At 48.1% G+C, this 20,717-nt stretch overlaps 1 protein-coding gene across 4 annotated transcripts in view; it reads right to left on the bottom strand.

Moving 5' to 3' along the window:
- The window catches only part of RERE (arginine-glutamic acid dipeptide repeats), a 165,775-nt gene that overhangs the window by 110,062 nt on the left and 34,996 nt on the right, over positions 1 to 20,717 (bottom strand). For 2 of the 4 annotated variants that reach the window (XM_071449388.1, XM_071449390.1), the window contains exons 1-2: positions 18,767 to 18,930; positions 925 to 1,401 (exon numbers count right to left, since the gene is read on the bottom strand). In XM_071449388.1, the coding sequence (XP_071305489.1) occupies positions 925 to 1,255 (331 nt within the window). In that variant the 5' untranslated portion in view covers positions 1,256 to 1,401; positions 18,767 to 18,930. Of the gene's footprint in view, positions 1 to 924; positions 1,402 to 18,766; positions 18,971 to 20,717 lie in introns of those variants that run through there. The other 2 variants (XM_071449391.1, XM_071449389.1) reach the window with 2 other exon arrangements.

Here is a 20,717-nt window from a genome sequence, read left to right as displayed (position 1 = left end):
TCCAGCTAAGAGCAAACCAGAGTGCCCAGGGCTCCTGTGGGAGGAGGAGGATGGCACTCAGCGCGTGCTGATGCAGCCAGGAGCTTTCCCTGCACACCCACATGTGTCTGCAAGGGCAAGGCTGCAGCCTCCCCAGGATGGGCTAATTCCAGTCCCCAGGAGCACACTGAGCCACCAGAAAAGGGGTAATTCCAAACTCCCAGGAGCAGCACCCAGGACAAGGGTGATTCCAGCTCCCAGGAGCACACTGAGCCCCCCAGGATGGGGTAATTCCAAATTCCCAGGAGCAGCACCCAAGGACAGGGGTGATTCCAGCTCCCAGGAGCACACTGAGCCCACCAGGATGGGGTAATTCCAGCTCCCAAGAGCAGCACCCAGGACAGGGGTGATTCCAGCTCCCAGAAGCAGTACCCAGGACAGGGGTGATTCCAGTCCCCAGGAGCACACTGAGCAGCCCTGGATAGGGATAAGCACACTGAGCCCCCCAAGACTGGAGTAACTGCAGCTCCCAGGAGCACACTGAGCTCCCTGGACAGGGATAAGCACACTGAGTCCCCTGGACAGGGATGATTCCAGCTCCCAGGAGCACACTGAGCAGCCCTGGACAGGGATAAGCACACTGAGTCCCCTGGACAGGAGTGATTCCAGCTCCCAGGAGCACACTGAGCAGCCCTGGACAGGGATAAGCACACTGAGCTCCCAGGACAGGGATAACTCCAGCTCCCAGGAGCACACTGAGTCCCCTGGACAGGGATAACTCCAGCTCCCAGGAGCACCCTGAGCAGCCCTGGGCCACCAGAGCCAGCACCAAATGAGACCAATGCAATTTGAAAATGATGTCATTTAAGCATGATGTCACTTTAGGACAATGCAGCTTTAGGATGATGCCATTGGAGCATGATGCCACCTCAGGCTGCCCCTTACCTCCAGGCCTGTACACCACGTCATCCTCGGTGATGAAGGACGTGATCTCGCCGTTGTCGGTTCTCTCGTAGCGCGACTTCTTCTTGGGGGGTTTCTTCTTGCTCTTCTTGGCCGACTCCTCGGTGGTGGCACTGTTGTTGTCGTTGTCCTCGTCCTCGCTGTGCTCGCTCTCCGCGTAGTTCTTGGCGCCTCCCTCCAGGGTGCAGCTGCGCCGGGGCCGCGAGCTCTCGCTCTCGCGCGCCTTGTCCCGCTTGTCGCGCTCCTTGTCCCGCTCCCGGTCCCTGTCCCTGTCCTTCTCCTTCTCTTTGTCCTTCTCCTTGTCCGCCGTCATGATTCGCCACGTGCCTTCTTCTGTCCTCTCACGGCTGGGCCTCCGTGAAAGGTAGACAGTGAGCCTGGGCTTCAGTCTTCTGAATTTCTCACGCAAAGCCAGGAAAAATTCAACCACTCCAGCAACCCCGGCGTTTTAAAAAGGTTCTTGAGGAGGTGAGGGGAGAGAAAAGAGGGAAAAAGCCCATGTTAGTATTCCAAATTCCTTCAATTCCTTAAGATAAAAATTAAAACCCAACAAAACCCCACATCCTAAAGCAATTCGGTGTGGAAAGCACAAGCAGTAAAATACAAAGAGGCCTTTTGAAGACTTCCAGACACTGAAGTTACCATTTCTGTGAAATGTTTGAAGCTCCCTCCATCCTCAAAAAAGATCCCTCAATTCCTTAAAAAAATTCTTCAGCTGGCTGCAAACACATCATAACTTCTGGGATGGGCAGTGCCCACTGAGAACAGGTACCACTCTACAGCTGGAGCTAACAGGGAGCATGCCAGTGCCAAAAACAAACCCCATCAAACACTGAAGAGAGGACAAGTGCAAAGAGGAAGAGTCCCCAGCTCTCCTCTGGAAGCAAATGAGGGAGTTGAGCAAATGGCAGTGTTGTTTCACATCTCAGCACCACTCACAAGCCATGCCCTACAAAGCTGGTGCAGGGTAAGGGATGCCATCTGCCACGTCCAGGGCAATCTGTTAGCAAGTCCTGCCCCTTTCCTGCTTTGCCAAAAATAGAGCTAACCTGTAATCCACAGATTACAGGAATTAATTAATTGAAATCGAACCAAACCACAGGAGTTACAACAGCACTAACAAAATCTGCTTTTCCATATATAAAAACAGGACCTTTCATGAAAGGAGGATATTTCAAAAAGGAGGCATTCAACTCACAAAGGTAAATTATCTTTTTTTTTTTTCCCTAATTCACCAATAATGCTGAATCTGCCCACATCCAGTTCCTCAGTTTCCAGGAAGCTACTACATGGTGCAACTCAGAATGAGCCCACGGTGTAGGATGTCTGAAAGGCAGGGACCTGAGAACATTGATTGCTCATGCATTAGGCTTTTGAAACCACATCAGAGAGAGGGGAAAAGGCTGGTTTGATTTTTGAGAAGTCAGCTGAGGAGTCCCTGATCCCGTGCACTGGAAATTCCTTCAGTCCTACAGAGATCTCAGCCCTCAATGTTCCTGTCCCTGCTGCTCCTGGAGCAGAGGGAGCAGCAGAGGAGACAAACAGAAGAGAGGGACAAACAGAAAAGAGGGACAAACAGAAGAGACAAATTGCTGCTGCTGCTGTGAGGCTGTGCCTGGCCTCAGGAAGGAAATGAAGGCAGATAGGAAATGAGGGCAGGTGAGGAAATGAAGGCAGGGAGGAAATGAAGGCAGGGAGGAAATGAAGGCAGGGAGGAAATGAAGGCAGGGGAGGAAATGAAGGCAGGGGAGGAAATGAAGGCAGGGGAGGAAGTGAAGGCAGGGGAGGAAGTGAAGGCAGGGGAGGAAGTGAAGGCAGGGGAGGAAGTGAAGGCAGGGGAGGAAGTGAAGGCAGGTAGGACATGATGCTGTTTGCTGTGCCCCCAGCAGCTCTGACAGCTCCCAGGGCATGTGATGGAACTGATGGCAGGGGAGAACACCTCAGAGACCTGCCAGGGAATGCTGAGAGCCTGCAGGGATTCAGGGACAAAACTCCTACAGTTCCAGAGGGGAGGGAATTCCCCAGCAGCAAAGCTTGGGGTTTTTCCTATTGCTGCTCATACAAAGATCACCTCAGTGAAAGGATCACACCCCTCTTGTGGCACAGCTGCAGCACAAGCACCTTCCTTGGACTGGCAAGTGCAAAATGTCCATTTTTTTTTTCCCTTTAAATCACCTCCAGTTTAAAAAATCCCCATCAGTCACCATTTCATTATTGAGGATGGGTAGTAAATGACAGAAGGAGCAAGTTTAAAACCTGGCCAGCTCCAGGGCTTCTCCTTGAAGCCTCAGGATGAAGAGCTAAGAAGGTGGCAACTTCCCCACACCTCTAAGCTTCAAGGAAAAATGATTTTAAAGTTCCTGTCTTAAGGACAAATAAAAAAGTTGATTAGTAGCTGACAGATAATGCATCCCTATTTTACCTGCATCTAAAACACTCTGAGCTCCACCTCGTATTGTGTAAGTCTCAAGGAGCCAGAGCTGTGCAAACAGCTCTGAGAAAGCCCCAATTCCAGAGCAGGCTGCTCCTTGCTAAACTTTCATTAGAAAGCAAATGCCAAGTGCAGCAGTTTGCAGCAGTGGGGCCTGTCCTGAGGCTGCCAGCACAGCAGACCCTGGGAGCCTGCTGGGTGAAGCACTCCACACCAGCCTGCAGTGCTTTCATTACAATTGCTATGGGGATCCTTTTTCCTGGGTTTATTTTCTTTGCACAACACGGTTCTGCACAGAGGAGTAACGCTGAATAAACAAACACCACGTTCAGATTATTTCATTTACTGGAAGGCTGTGCAAGAGGCAGTGTGTGCCACACTTTGCTCAGCCTGTTCAGCTGTGAAATTTCCACTCCAATGGCCACTTTCCTCCCAGCTCCCATTTCAGGGATCCCATAAAAAATAATTTTCACAGCCACTGCTTTCCTACATAAATATATCACATTTCCAAGTCGATTTCACTCCAAATACTCAACTTCAAAAGATTTGGCAGGATTAAACTAACATCACCATGAAGCACTGACTACTTTTGTCTAGGAATAAAGCACTCCAGAACTTTCAGAGTGAGCTGTACCAGGAAAAATCCACATCTCACACATTCCTTCTTCACCCACCACAGAACAGGAAGCTGCCTGATCACTCTTTACCAAAATGTGAGCCCTAGGAAAACTCCTCTGCTGACTCAACACCACTCACCATTCCAGCTGCTGAGTGGGCTGAGCACTTGTGCCACTCTCTGTGCAATGAGGAATGAGCATTTGTGCCACTCTCTGTGTGCAACGAGGAATGAGCATTTGTGCCACTCTCTGTGCAATGAGGAATGAGCATTTGTGCCACTCTCTGTGCAATGAGAAATGAGCATTTGTGCCACTCTCTGTGCAATGAGAAATGAGCACTTGTGCCACTCTCTGTGCAATGAGAAATGAGCACTTGTGCCACTCTCTGTGCAACGAGGAATGAGCATTTGTGCCACTCTCTGTGCAATGAGAAATGAGCATTTGTGCCACTCTCTGTGCAACGAGGAATGGAACACTTGTGCCACTCTCTGTGTGCAATGAGGAATGAGCACTTGTGCCACTCTCTGTGCAATGAGGAATGAGCATTTGTGCCACTCTCTGTGCAATGAGAAATGAGCACTTGTGCCACTCTCTGTGCAATGAGAAATGAGCATTTGTGCCACTCTCTGTGCAACGAGGAATGAGCATTTGTGCCACTCTCTGTGCAATGAGGAATGAGCACTTGTGCCACTCTCTGTGCAATGAGGAATGGACAAAGGAGCCCAAAGCACCATGCCAGAAACCACAGAAGCACTGGGAGCTTTCTCTGCTCCCTGCAGTAGCCTGGGCTCACACATCCCTGGGCAGCAATCACACAGGTGCTGGATTTGGGATTAGGGCAGCGCTAAAATCTGCAGTGGGGCTGGCCAAGCTCTGGCCCTTGGCTTTCTGGGCATTTTCCCTGGCAGCTGCTGGTTCTCCAAGCAGCTGCTCCTCTCCCTCGCCCCAGCCCAGCCTGGGCACAGCACCAGGGGCTGCAGGGCAATCACTGCCTTGGGTAATTCACTCTCCCCCACGGGGAATCCATCCCAGGAACAAGCCATGGAAGCTCAAAGGGAACCATCACATCACAACAGCTCAGTGTGCCATACAAAGAAGAGGGAGAACAGCCCCTGTCCTTTATTTTGCTCAATGCAAGTTGAAAAACCTGAGGAAAGACTGCAGTTTATTTCACTGCAATCACACCCCAAGACCTTTTTGGTGTTGTTTTCTAACTGGAGCCTCAGGATCTGGCCATTTCAATAAGTTTATTAAATGCACTCTGGGATAACTTTCTTGATCTCCACCCACTCTGCTGTCAGACTTGCAAGGTCTTTTTTATCCTGAATTGTTTAGAGATCAAACACGAGCCAAAAATGTGTTTGCAGAGTTACTCACTAAAGTCTCCTGTTCTCTGCTTTGGAGCAGAAAATGCAGATACTGACCACATCCCATCATATTCAGATGTTGATATTCCTGTTAAAATGCTCAGGTTTCCAGTGATGAGGAAGCAAGAATTTCCCACCAGGATTTTGGAGAAATCCAGCAGGCACGATTTAACCTTTAACTTCATCTAATAATCTCAAGTGCAGAAGTTCATAACCATTATTTTCAACTGATCATTACCCCATATTCACCTGGTTCATTTCCCCACACCCACCCCCCAGCATTTTCAATCTAGTTCCAATTAAAGTTTCGACTCTTTTTACAGCCACAAAACCCTTGTCACACTCCAGTCCCAGCCTGGAGAGGAGGACATGGCTGCCCCCACAAGTGACCTGCTCCACAGCAGGTCACACACCTGGAAACCCCTGCCAGAGCAAAAGGCACATAGAGCACCACTCTGCACGTTAAGCACTTAAACCTCTTAACCAGAATTAAAGAGTCAGGTTTTAAAGACAACGTGAAAGCAACTCCACCAGAAATGCTACGGGACTGTAACAGGAAGGCATCTCAGAATGCAGGGCAGCTAAAAATATGGAGAAGAGCTCTTTTTTCTTATTTAAGCTAGACAGATAAATCTTTTAACAGGATTTGTTTGGTCATGTGTTACCAGTCTTAATAAACACAACAGGACCATTCTTCTGTAAGCCTTTAGTCTCATATTGCCAGATAAAAAGGCACTGTTTTCAGCAAATGCCAGATTAAAGGAACTATGTGCTGCCACTGCTAGAGTTCCTGCCACAGAGCTTTTTCTAATTTTGATGTCAAGGGAGAATTTTAACTCAGTTTAAGTGCAAGGGATTAAAACCCAAAAAAAAAAAAGAAAAACCAAAAAAAAAAAAAAAGGAAACAGAGAAAACAGCCCATAAAGGTTTCCCCATATATTTATAAGGTTTTAAGAACTCCTTTAAGAAAAGCCCTGAGATCATTTGTGAAAAATGACACAAATTAGAATGGAAGCAGAGCTGAACTCCAGGAATCCAGGAGCTCAGGCCCTCAGACCCAGCTCAGAGCAGGGGAATTTGGGCATTTCCACCCTGCTAAAGCTCATTAGCTGCGGGGCAGCCACACACCTTTAACCTCCAGCTCTCAGGGGAGGCTGGGAACATCTGTTATCAACTTCCTCCCACATTCCTCCCCTATCTCCTGCTCGCCACAGCAAATGGGAGCTGCAGATACTCAGAGGGACCAAGTGCATGAGGAGCTCATGTGGGACATCCCTCAGAATATTCCCCACTCCAGGGTCCATCATCATCTCCCAGCAGCACACCCAGCAGGGCAGGCTGAGGGCAAGCTCAGACACCAGCAGAGGAGGGCAGGGAAAAGGGGGCAAAATTAAGAAAAAAGGAAGAGGAAATACAGTAAGAGTTTTACCCCACGGTTCTTAGACAATTTTTCACTGTTGGGGTGAGATTGTACTAAAGACACTCACCCCAACGTTGAAAATCCAGATCCTGCTGGGTTTACCTACAGAATTTTCCAACCAGCCACCACACACAGAGCCAGAACACAGATCTCTCCCTGCCAGCAGTACACAGACACACACACAGAATTTTCCCCAGAACATGAATGCCCCAGTCAGTAAAAATGTTCATTTTCCTCCTCTGTGCCAATCCTACTGGTGCCCAGTGGGTGCTGAAGGGGTCCCACTGCCTATTCTGGAATGGGACAAGTCTGGGACCCTCCTGGGAAAAAAAGATTTGTTTCAAGTCTTAAAAAGCCCTGAGGAGTCTCTCCGGTGATTGATGTGCCTCTTATCAGGTGTTTCCCTTATCTCCTGTTTGGAGTTTATAACACAAACCCAGCCCTGGCAGGCTGTGGCCAGCACGGCTCAGGGTGAGTTCCATTTTCCATTCCCCAGCCCTGTGAGCCCTGCCAGTGCATGAATTGAAGGGGGTTTGCTCCCTTGTGCTGTGTGCCCACCGTCCCCAGGGCAGGGGCAGCCCTGCTCCACCAGCCCTCGGGGCTGGGAGGTCTCTGCCACTGCAGGCACTCAGCCCCAGGTGTTTCCCATGACAGGCACTGACCTCCCCTGCCCCTCTGCTGTTTACCCAGCCTGACCCGAGCACAGCCAACAGCAGATCTCACGTTTCTGAGCCAGGGCTCAGCTCCCCTGCACATTCCAGCCACACTGCCGCAGCCCTGGCTGGGCATGGTGGCATCACCAGGGCCAGGGGCTGTGGGACACTCCAGGGACACTCCAGACAGGCAGGCTGACACCTCAAAGAGGATCCTAAGGCCCTCTATTCAACACAACCCTGATGCTGCACAGCTCAAAGGAACAGGCAAAGCAAGATTTCCCACTGCACAAACACCCCAGCACTTAGGAGAGAACAGGGCCAGGTTATTGCTGTGTCTGCAGCCACCCTCTCAGGAGGAAACTGCCAGGGAATACCAGGCAATCCTGAGGATTTTTAAGGACCCAAGACAGCGAATTAACATCTCCCTTTGTGTTATTCTAATGGGCATAGGGAGGACAAGCAGAACAACTTTCTATTTGTGAGAGGTCAGGAATTCAGTGAGGACTGGGAGTGAAATTCTGCAGGAGTCAGCTCTGAGCACAGAGCAGACTGAAGGGCTGGGAGTGAGGGTTGGAGTGAACAGATCAGCTCCTGCCTCCTCCAGAAATGGATGGGCACTTTCTGCACCACATCCACAGCAGTGAAGTGCCACCACCTGCCTTCAGACAGTTTCACACACAGGCTGCCATGAAAGGAATGCCATCCCAAATAAGCCACATTCTCTCTCCACACTGGCTCAAGAGCAGCAACATAAAATCAATGCAGCCTTAGAAAGTTTCTGCGCTGCCAAAACGAGCAGATCAATTGGCCAGGCTTTCTGTGCCATTAGTGCCTGGTGAGGAGGGCAGGAGCAGCAGGGCAGCCTGCACACTCACTGGGACAGGGACAGGGACGGGGCTGCTGCTCAGGTGTCACCCGGCTGTGACACACACACACAGCACCCCAAACCCTTCCCAGCTCCAGCCCATCCCCAAGGGGGCTCTGGGGTGAGCCAGGAGCAGAGAGAGCCCAGCTGCAGGGGCAGGAGGGCGGCACAGCCCTCACTCCCAGCCCACTGCACTGATCCGTGCCCTGAAGGGGCTGCTCCGAGCTCCTCCTGTCATTCCAGAGCTGCTCTAATGGCCTCTGTACTCACAACACACGGCAGCAAACAGACAATAAATATGAGCAGTGTATTTACCCTGCTCTGAAGTCATTCAGCCTTAATGGAAGTGATTACCACAACACAGGGCTGAGCATTGTGGAGCAGCCATCCCATCACACCATTAAAAACCAGAACTTTAAAAAATGACCAGATAATGTGGGATAACTCCCTCCTATACTGCAGGATAACTCCCCTGTTAGGGGAGAACAGACCCATAGGACCTGCAGAAGCTGCTGTTAAAACAAAAACAATTCTCTGGGGAACCTGAAGTCATTTGGAACCACGAAAACATCTGCATTATGAGGTTGCTTAACATTTAAAACAGGGGGGAAAAAAAGTCGAACAAAAACTTGTTGTTGTACACAGCAGATTATTTTGAACAGATAGACAGACTTTGAGAAGCAACAAGGGTAAAGCCTGAAAAAGCATGCAGATGGATTTCCTGACAGGCAAGTCTGTGGCAAAAAAAGAGAAGTCTGCAGTATTGTTACTAAAATAGGTGAAATAAAAACACTCCAAAGTGCTGTAAATTCAGATCTGGGAAATACCAACAAAGAAATCAAAGCATAAAGAGAAATTCCTGGCACACAGTAACAGCCAAGCCAATGGTAACAGGAGAGAATCCCTCCATGGAACAGGACCACGTGTCCCTCTTAGAACAGCCCTGGTTTTATGGCATGCCTGATTACTGAAGCCACCAGGATATCACCCTTTGCTGCCTGCAGGTCACGTTTTTTAAGACAAAAGTGAATTCTGCACGATACTGACCACACTCACTTTTGTGTGTGTTTATAGAGCCAGCCCATTGCTGCCCTGCAAGTGCGACCCATCTCCAGCTCTCAACTCATTCCAGTCTCCATTCTAAATTTTATTTTGGTGCCTCCATCTCTGGAACATGTCTACAAATATCTACCAAACTGTCCCTCCCTGCATGTTTTTAGCTGAGCTTTCCCCCACTGGATGTTTCATTTTTAAATGGCTGAACACTCAGCTGTCCCCCCGCAATCCTTTCATCCTCCAGAAAGCTTCAAACTATAGTTATTTAAATCACCCCAAAGAGAACTAGATCAGGTTATTTTTGGAAAACCCCTTTGAGCAGGAAAGGCAAAACCTCTGCTCTTCAGCCACATGAGCTGTTTTATTTAACTGCAGACACACTTGTGCATCTGAGCTTCTCAAAAGGGAAGAGTAACTGCAGGGTGGGCTCCACCACGAGCTGCCTGGCCAGACACTCCCAGGGAAACGTGCCTATAATTAAAGCTATTTCTCTCTAAAGAAAGCAGCATCCTGAGATTTAGAGCCTATCTGTAAGACTAAAGCTGTGCCACTGAAATGCTCCATAAAATTCCCTACCAGAGGAAACAGAGCAATCCTGCTCCCAGCCAAAGGGCAGAGGATGGCACAAGGTTATCAGGATGAGCAAGAGATATTAAGAGGACGCTTTTTCTTGCCCACTGTTTTAAAACACTTGATGCATAAGCATGAAGACAGATGATATTTCTGTCTGGAGAAGCTGCCTTTAATTTCAGCCATTGGTCTCATTTCTCCAAGGAGCAGCTTATTTTGGTTAATGACAGAGCAGACGTCAGAGCTGCTGCCCAGCCCAGGGCAGAGCCTGGCTGCTCTAATCAGGAGATTAAGTGTGCTTATTCATGTGTGAAATGCAGGCCTGAGCCCTGTCTCACATTAGAGCCTGGCTGCAGCCTGTTCCTCATCAGCTCAGAGCCTTAACAACTGAGATGGATTCAATTACACCTGGCTTCCTTTCCTGCACGCACAGAAAACACAAATACCCAGCATTTAGAGCAGTAAATCCTCAAACACAGAAACACCCAGAATTTCAAGCAGTAAAACCTCAGACACAGAAATATCCAGTATTTAAAGCAGTAAAACCTGGCTGGGGCAAGGCTGACCTCTGATCTGTAATCTCTGCTGCACGAGCAGGTTCTGCCATGAGGCAGCAGGAAAATGATTTGAAAAGCAAACAGACACTGTCCTGTGCAAGGAGGAGGAGTAAGCACAAACTTGTCAGACAAAGGAACACCCCTGAAAAAGCACTTGGCCAGCAGCAGCCCTACCCAAGAGCTCCTCATCCCCCAGGCTCCTGCTGAAGGGCTCCAAACACGTGTTAAAAGGTATTTGCAAAGAGGGTCTGTGTTTCCAGGGATCATATGAGCTCCTGCATGACCTTAAGTGAGAGAAACCAAAGCTGTCAATGTCAGCCTTTGACTTCCAACATATTTTCACCCCAGAGCTGCATCTCAGAGTCTCTCACACATCGCTCTGCCCGAGGTGAGCTTCCCAAAGGAGCCCACGCTGCCCAACCCCACCAACCCCAATTTCCAGTGCCCCAGGGCCCCCAGTGGCTGCTCACTGCACTGACTTTCACAGCCTTTTCCCCTCAGTCTGGTTTGCTTTTCTGGAAGTCACAAAGGTTCCTTCTAAAAAAAGAGAACATGGTTTCAAAGACAACTGACAAATTCACCTTCTTTGCAGCCACATCACTGCTCCTGGGCTACAACCAGACCACTTCCTGAGCACATTTTAAGCACTATTTTTTCATATTAAGTATTAAGAGTATTTTTTAAAAAAGGGCCAGCTGTCAGCTCTCACAGATTGGGTGTTTCAACTCTATAAAATTATGTTCAAACAGCAACACCTCTGCTACAGCAGTGACCCCATCAGTGCCCAGCTACCCACTGCAAGGGCCTTCACCACTGGCCCCATCTTCCATGAGAAGAGGGGAAAAAAAAAATATTAAGAAATGCTCCGAGTGATTAATCTGCTTCTAATCTACACCAAGAGGAAATACTTTAACACTGCATGAAATAACTTCTGGCTGTGGTCACGCTTCAGACATTAATATCATTTCTGCTGGCAGGGCTCTGAACTGCAGGGTGGCTCAGGCAGGAGCTGCTGGGGCAGCACGAGCTGGATCCTGCATTTGGGGCTGATCTTGTAAGCTGCTGAGAGAACAAGGCTGCAGAGTAAGAGCTTAAGCCATTAAGCACAGAGTAACCAATGCAAATAAGCACTAAGCTACACGGGAAATGGGTGGCCTTGTTCATGCTGTGGTACCACCACACCCCATCACTTGGCACCAGCAAAACCAGGACATGGCACAGGTCCTCAGGCAGCAGTTTGGGTTTGTGGTCTTGCACACATAATAAATATAAATAAAATTGGAAAAAAAAAAAAAAAAAGGAAAACCTTCCCAGTTCTCATAATGACACACTAATACTCCATGACATGCAAATGAAGATCACAGAAGCCATGTCTCCTACTGAAAACACCCTCCCAATGGAGGCTGTTTTCCTGAAATGAAGCCATATGAAACTCCTGACTGTATTTTCAAGGTGAAGCTTTAAGGTTAGACACCACTAACAGCTCTGAAACAACATGAAATGTTTAATAAAGCAACCTGCAGCCTGTAGTGGAGGAGACACCAGACTGAGCAGAGCACCATGAACTGTTCAGAGCAGTGTTTGATCCACCTCTGGCCAAGGAAAGCCTTTCAAGACCTTCTTTTCTTCCCACAATAACAAACTGGGGTTACCATATCTCCTTGTTCTTCCAAATGAAAACCTGTGATCCCTCAGCAGCCAAAGACAGCAAAACAAATTACATGATTTATTAGGGATGTGATGCACTGAAGTTTTTTTTTTTTTCCCCTGTAAAAGCTCAGCTTTGAAGGCTCCTGCCTGTGAAGTTCCCATCCCTGCACGTGAGCAGGAGCAGGGGAAGAAGAGCAGTGAGGATGTCCTGGCAGGGAGTGGGTTCTGAAACACAAACCCCACCCCAGAGCTACTTCCAAAACACTGCAGCAAAATTCACTGGGTGCCAGTTGCCCAAGCAACTGGGAGCTAATTAAATGCAGGCAGCACTTGAGGGATTAAGGCAGTTTGCTCCTGCCTCCTCCAGCCTCTCCCCTGAGATAACACACACGGCTCTGCTCACATTTATTACTTGCTGACTGCTCCTCACATATGCTGAGCTGGCCTTTGAATCAGAGTGAACTTGGCTGGAAGTGACATTTCAAAACTGTTCTCAGAGTTATCTACTGGTTTTTATTCAAAACATGAAATAAGAAGTAATGTAGAGCCTTTTAGTATCTAATGGTGTGGATAAGACCAAGAAAAGAGAAACTTTTAGAAGAGTATTTCTCAAGCTCTCAGCCCAAGAGCCAAGTGAGAAACTTTTCCATTCTTTCCCACTAGTGCTATGTGTATTATTTCTGTATTATCCCAGACAGGGATAACTCCACACTTGCTGCTCAGTTTTAACAAAACCCTCCCATAACAGTCTTTTTGGAGAGGGGACAAAAAATAACCCACCAAACCAAAACCTCCAGAAAACAACACATCAAAGCAAAAACCCCAAACAAAGCAAAAACCACAGCAAGAGTTCTAAGAAAAAATCCCCATATAAATCTAGACCAAAAAAAATCCCCTAACATAACCACTATCTTCCTCACACATCATGCTTCAAAATAGAAATAAACTGAAATTGTCATAAGCACCGTTTAGGCTGGAAGAGGCAGGGAAATTTCAACCCTCTCCATAGGATAACCAGGAGGAAGTTTTTATTATTTATTTTACTCCTGATCTCTCCAGGGCTGAAGCACTTGTTTATGTGCCCAAAAAGAACAGGCAGAACATTTTAACTTCCATGGAAGGGCTGTCCCATGAGAGCAGATCCACATCCATCCCAGGGAGGCTCCACGGAGCAGAAAAAGCCCTGAATTTTATTAACCTGACACACAGCACTTGAAATCCATCCCCAGCAACTCTCTGCACTCAGACTGGGATGTGCACTGAACAATTTCCCTGTCAGGGCTCTGTCACCTCCTGAAATCCTAAACCACTGTGGAGTCCCCCATGAGGGATCAGAACAAGGGTTACATTTTAATATTTTTATATTTTTTATATTTCTTATATTTTTATTTTTTATATTTTATATATTTTTATTTTTTTTTTTTTTATATTTTTTATATTTACCTTTTGCACCTCAGATGCCACAGCAAGCCCTGAGAAGAGAAGAGCCCAGCCACAACCATGGATCCAATCAGGTTTTGTGCCAGAGCAGAACATTATCCAGCAGTGTTTGGTAAAAAAGCCCCAGTCTAAAGTTCAGCATGTGCATGCTTAGCTGCATTCCCATTTATGCTGCTGACTCCATGCCCTAATAATGCACAGGAGCAGCTTTTACCAGCCCATGGAGGTTGTACATTTTGTACATAGGGCAAAGAGAGGCACCAGAGGACAAACCTGACCTGACACACGGGGTCCCAACCCTCCTGAATTCCAGTGCAACTCCAACCCCAGGGTAAATCAGGCCTAGTTTGATTTAAAATCACAGCTATATTTATTTTTACATTATTATAGTCACAAACTACAGTAATTCAAACCACACATCTCATTTTTTGCACTAAAGACTAAAACCTAATTTTTATTTTTATCTTAAAAACTTCACAGGAGCATTGGTCACTCGCTGTCTGAGTTACAAACTGAGCATCAGCACTGGTTTTTTCCAAACCCCGCTTTAGCTTCTGTCAGAGCACAGGAACGCCAAGGGGTGATGCTGTGAAAGCCCTGCAGCTCCTCCATGCCTTCAGTTTAACCCAGAGCGCTCCCCGGGCAGGGCAGCAGACCCAGGTGAAACCCGGCATGGGAAAAGCCCCACACAAACAGACGGCACCGCTCCAGCTGCGAGGGGCAAGCGCTGAAGATGCTCTGAAGGCGCAAAGGACGAGCTCAGCACAAAGGGGACAATGCAGTGCCCGCTCCAGAGGCACCAGAACGTGCAAACAGCCCGCACCCATCTCCACGCTCCGCTTTATTGCACTGGGAAAGGGCAATCGCTTTCCCTACAGCCTGATAACCCCGGGCTGCTCTTAACTCTTTAATACCAGCTTCAACTACAAGCCCGGGCTGCGGCTCCAGTTTAAGTCTGATATTAAACACAGCTCTGTCTCAGATACTCTCACACATCAGCACACAAGACACCAAAGAACATTCAATTATGAAGCAGGAACTGCCATATACATATAAAATCCATCCCCAGCTCTAATCTCGAAGGAATAGCTTTATTACCAGGAAATGGAAATCTGATTTTTGGCTTCTTTGTTAGATTTCAATAGGAAAAGGAGCAAATACAGAGTGTTTTGACTGCTTGGAAGAATAAATTCTGCAGGGATCTGTTACTATGTCAAACTCGGGGAAAAAAGTCCCCAGCCTTAAGTGCTTGAATTGTATTGACTCATGTTATGGCTCAGTCATCCCCACACTGATCTCACCGTGCTCATCAGGCACTGAGCAAAGCCAGGAAACTTCTCAACAGCAAAAACCACAGGTTCAATTTGTGCCTGGCTTTAAAGCCTGCTGTGGGCAGGACCAGAAATGCAAGAGAACTTTCCACAGCAAGGGCAGAACTGCAGATGCTGCTGGAACACTTACTGCCTATTAGCAAAATTTCAGTTTTATTTCAAAAGAACGAGTAATTCTGATCTCTACAAATAAGCAAATCCACCAAGGAAACACTGCCAAAACCAAGGCAATTTTTCTTGCTAGTCTCAAGAAAATTCAAATCAGCATTTAAGACAAAATGGATTTCATGTACAAAACTGGTGTTACAGACGCAGCAATTATCCACACCAAAATTGGTTGCTTTCAGTAAAAGGTTTACCTAATCACAGCTTTTTACAGTCAGCTCACTTTAAAAAAAAGGGGGAAATAAGGGATGAAAAACCTGCAAGTATCTAAACTTTTAGGTCCCAGTACTACCACATTCCAGATTTGTTATTTCACACTGTATTGTCATCTTACAAAAATGAAAGTGATATCCATTCACAGAAGACTAATTAAACCAAGTTTCCTTTCAAAATTTGCCATTCCTTCCCCAGAGAAGAGCACAGCTACATCGTTAATGCTGAATTTACAGCCTCCACTTCTTCTGTACTTCTGCTAACATTAGAAAGTGCCTGAATTCCAAACACACCAATTACACAAAAAAAAACACTATGAGAGAACCTACACATCACAATCAAACACTATCTATTCCACTAGTAAAACATTAATCCAATTACCAAGCCCTTTTCTTGGATAAACTTGACACAAATGTTTCCTAGGGAAGGCCAGCTTGTTTTAATCATTTACATTTTTCAACACTATTTGTTCTCACTTTGTATCCAAAGGTCAGAACTCACTACCCCAGGCAAACTTTGGAATAAATACTATTTTTGCCCACTCTTTTAGAAGAGTTTCACTTCTGCTAAGAAAGCTGAAGTATGACAAACCAGGTTTCCCTCTGATTCATTCCAAGGTGCCTGACATTATTTTTCATGGCGTTGTTCTGATAGTGTGCATTTCATGGGTCCTTTATTTATCTGGGAGTGATACATCATTAAAGGCTTTTCCAGCCTGCAGTACAGAGAAATCTGTGCTGTGTTCTGACGATCTGGAGCAGCAGCCAAACAAGGAGCGAGGCTAAGCAAGGTCCAGGTGACGCGAATTTGGATTATCCAGCTCTGCTGGCACAGCCCTGCTCCCCCCGTCCCCTCCTGACACGATTTTACACACATTGATGAAGATTTGCACATTAATCTGCTGTCAGGGGCTGCTGGTCGTTCCAGGTAAGGCTCCTGGATGTTTCTATCCACCCCGGCAGAGCATCAGGGCGCCTGCTGGTCAGGACTACCTGCTTTAGAAACCACTTCTCATTTTATTCACCTTTAAAACACAAACCAGAACTACTCAGTGCTCTCATGTGTCATTTACTGAGTCTGGCACTTCAACTACACAAGGTTCAAGCGAAAAGAAAAGTTACTTTAGAGCGGGAATAGGTATCTTGGCCAGAACATTAGAGCTCACAAAACCCAATCCAAGTGATCTGCACCTATTTCTGCCCCCGGCCTTCATTCACAGCTGCTTTTCTCACCAGCCACCGGCTCTCAGAAATATCCTGGTAGCCACATATATCAACAAGTTCCAAAATGCTGATCTGCACTGTTTTAAAACTAAACAGTGTGTGCCTTCCAATCCAACACACACCAGATCAGCAGAACCCCCCAACATCTCCTCAAATCTCAGAACAATTAACAATTAACACGTGCACACTGACCTAACACTCAGAGCCAGCTCTTTAAAGCTGTAGAGCCATTAAAGAATTAAACAGTAAGAAATGTAGAGGTGACTTCTGCCTGCTCTGAAGCAGAACAATAGGTAGCATGAAGAAAGACAAGGAGTTTAGGATTAGGTCAGTGATAAACAGCTTATTTCCTTCCCCACACCCAAAAATCAAACCCAGGCTGTGGCAGGGAGCTGTTAACCACTCATCAGGAGACAAAGCCCCATCTTTGTCACCTTCATACAAACAACAGTGAGCAAAAGAGGGTTTGAGGGGCACATCACGGGATTCTCCAAACCTGTAGGAAAACTGCAAAGACAGTTCTGACACAACAGCTGTACACATCATTATGTTAATTAAAATTAAAGTCTCATCTACTTAGCATACAAGCAATTCACTGAACCTTAGCGACAAAAGGAAGGCACCATTTCCTCAAAGGGACACAATCGCACACAACTGGAACAAGTTCCCTGCTTACACTGAAGGCCACAGCAGAAAGGAGATAGAAAAGTATTCAAGAAGCAGTCCTGGCTATTTTAAGCAAAACAAAGCACTATCAACTCTAAAACACACACAAAGGAAGTGGTCGGATAGATTACGTCAGCCCTCGCCTCAATTCATAAATCCTAACCACAAAACAAGACAAATTCTGAGCTGCCTCTCTCTGGAATCCTGTTTAAAGCCAATACACGCAGTTCGGGTCTTAAAATACGCTCTCGAACAACACTCGCTGATGCATCACTTTCAAACAGCGACCGGGGGGGTGAAAAAAATTGTGTAATCCAAGTGAATTCTATCGCGCTGCCAGATCAAATAACATTTCCAGAAGTGCCTGCCAAGCACCCAGCCTGCCAGAGCACAATGAGCGCTCAAGTGCTCGGGACTGAAAACCACCTTTCACTGCTCCCACAGATCTTTAGAAAATAGTTTAAACACTACCAAATTACAGCGTTGGAAAAAAACAAATAGAAGCTTGGAAATGCTGCTCCTGCACCGTTCGCAGCTTGCTGTCGGTCTGTCTGCCGATGGTCACTGGGCACAGGGACTCAGCAACGCCTGCAAGAACAAAAACTGAGCAAATGCGGGCTGGGCTGCACGTCTGGAACTAATTGCCTGCAGATTAAGGGCTTTGCATGGAACAGCGCTGTCTGTGGGGCTGGAACCCGGCGGATCCGAACCGGGCTCCCAGAAAAAACAAATCTGGGCAGCATCTGAAACTGCACTCGCCGGGCTGCGATCGCCACTGCCTTCTGCTTCATGCCCGGCAGTCACGTTAAGTTTAAACCAACAAAGAAAGGAATTAAGTGGCCTTGTCAAGCGCCATTTCCACTCCCCGACAATTAAAGCAGCCCCATATGGCTGGAGGAGCCGTCCAGGCACACAATGCCCCACGCAGGGCAAAGCCACATGGACCCAGACGAGCTTAAATCCAACTGCAAAACAAAGCAGAGCTGGTTTCTTCCTCAGGAAACAAAGTGGCCGAGCAGGTCTCCTGTCACTATCTTAAAACACCATTAAACGTCGTTTAAAGAGTTACACCACACACTGTCCCAATTAGTGCTTCAAAGGCATTCCATTGTACCGAGCGTAATGAAAAAGTACTTTCTTCCAGGATAAGGAAAATGCAATCCTTATCTCCTCATCTCATTCGCTTTTAAAAAGCAGAATTAAACACAGCAGTCCGGTTACCCCAACTGTTTATACTTAGAACAGGGAGGTAAAGCATTTGTTATGGAAAAAGAAAAAAAAACCAAACCAAACAAAACCAACAACCCTGCAGCCTTTAGAGCGTTCTGAACTTCCCAGGCCAATAACAACCTACGCACGCCTCACCTACCAATACCAAGTCGATCCAACTTTTTCTGGAAAAAAAAAAAAAAAAAAAAAGCCAAAAAACTGGAGCAACCCAAAGCGGAAAAGAGAATTAAGCCAAGCCTTTCCTCCATCCAGGCAGCTATATCGTTAGTCAGGTAACAATTAATCAACTTGCAGAGCAGCCTTAATTCTCCTGCCGGGAATAGAACTGCAAGGCTCGGGGGGCTCGGGGGGCACGGGGGGCACTCACCGCGCTCCGGCTGCGGCCGAGCCCCGAGCCCCGAGCCCGAGCCCGGCCCCGCTCCGGCGGCGGAGCCCGGCGGGAGGAGCGGCGGCGGCAGCAGCAGGAGGAGGAGGAGGAGGAGGAGGGCTCCGGGAAGGGCAGGCACGGAGGAAGCGGGGCCGGCAGCGCAGCTGCTGAACAAAAGGAGGCCCCTCCGCCGCCGAGCAGCTGCGGCCGGAGCCCAGCGGAGCGTCCCGGGCCCCCGGCCGGCCCCGCTGCTCCGGCGGGCTCGGCACCGGCTCGGCACCGGCTCCCGGCCGGCCCCGCTCCGCCTCCCGCCGGAACCGGGAGCCCCGTGATTGATGGCAGCGCTGGAACAGCGCGATCCGAGAGAGAGCGGAGCGGGGAGCATCGCCCGGGCCGGGCAGCTCGGGGGGAAATGCACAGGGGGCAGTTCGGGGTGGGAAATGCACAGGGGGCAGTTCAGGGTGGGAAATGCACATGGGGCAGTTCGGGGTGGGAAATGCACATGGGGCAGTTCAGGGTGGGAAATGCACAGGGGGCATGGCCAGGGTGGGAAATGCACAGGGGGCACGGCCAGGGTGGGAAATGCACATGGGGCAGTTCGGGGTGGGAAATGCACATGGGGCAGTTCAGGGTGGGAAATGCACAGGGGGCAGTTCAGGGTGGGAAATGCACAGGGGGCATGGCCAGGGTGGGAAATGCACAGGGGGCAGTTTGGGGTGGGAAATGCACATGGGGCATGGCCAGGGTGGGAAACGCACAGGGGGCAGTTCGGGGTGGGAAATGCACAGGGGGCAGTTCGGGGTGGGAAATGCACATGGGGCAGTTCGGGGTGGGAAATGCACAGGGGGCAGTTCGGGGTGGGAAATGCACAGGGGGCAGTTCGGGGTGGGAAATGCACATGGGGCAGTTCAGGGTGGGAAATGCACAGGGGGCAGTTCAGGGGGGGAAATGCACAGGGGGCATGGCCAGGGGGGGAAATGCACATGGGGCAGTTCAGGGTGGGAAATGCACATGGGGCAGTTCAGGGTGGGAAATGCACATGGGGCAATTCAGGGTGGGAAATGCACATGGGGCAGTTCAGGATGGGAAGTGCACATGGGGCTGTTCAGGGTGGGAAATGCACATGGGGCAGTTCAGGGTGGGAAATGCACACCGGGCACAGCCAGGGAGCCATCCTGGCCAGGGCCACGCTGTGACACACTCTGCACAGGGATTTGGCTGCCCTGCCTTCAATTAGTGAGCCATTTTGTTCAAAATCTTCCCTGCAACGCCTTCCTTCCCCCCATTAGGAGCAGAAATTCATCTGCTTTTAATTGGATTTTTTATAAAGAAGGAGTATTTGTCTTACTGTGCATCTCCACACAAACCTGTAACTCATCTCCCAATCTCTTGTGTTGTTCCTCTACACCACAACCATGACCTTTCAGTTGTTGGTACCACCTTAATTTTCGAGCAAAGCCCTGCTATTTCCCTTGCAGAATAACATGCAAAACAAGTCATCTGTGTAATCCATTACCTTGGGGCAACATACACTTTATCCCTGCCGAGCAAATCCATTTCCTAGCTGTACAGTAATATTTTACCTATAAAATAAATGTGGGACTACACCACCTCTGAGCTAGTTTTACAAAGCCAAGTTTAAAAAAATAGGAAAAAAATGATAATCATTAAGGTTCACAGCCCCGGTTAATTAGAGCAACACCCTCAAGTACTGCCTGCCAACTTCATCTTTCCAGAGGCTGCTAATTATTTGTAGTTGTGTATCTTCCTGCTATTTATCCATACCCATTTCCACCATTTTCATACTAGAGCCTAGGAGTCCTTCAGCAGACAAAGATCTAAGTTTGAAATTTATCCTGTACTTTCTAGAAATAGCTGCCTAAAAGCTGATTAATTCCAGCGTCGCAGGGCTGCTGTGATCAATACAAATTGAGGCGGTGCAGCACGAGCT

This window comes from Agelaius tricolor, unplaced genomic scaffold (genome assembly GCF_023055355.1).
Source record: "Agelaius tricolor isolate 1412-34295 unplaced genomic scaffold, bAgeTri1.0.p SCAF_28, whole genome shotgun sequence".
Classification (NCBI taxonomy): domain Eukaryota; kingdom Metazoa; phylum Chordata; class Aves; order Passeriformes; family Icteridae; genus Agelaius; species Agelaius tricolor.
This window is presented reverse-complemented; position numbering and strand designations above follow the sequence as displayed.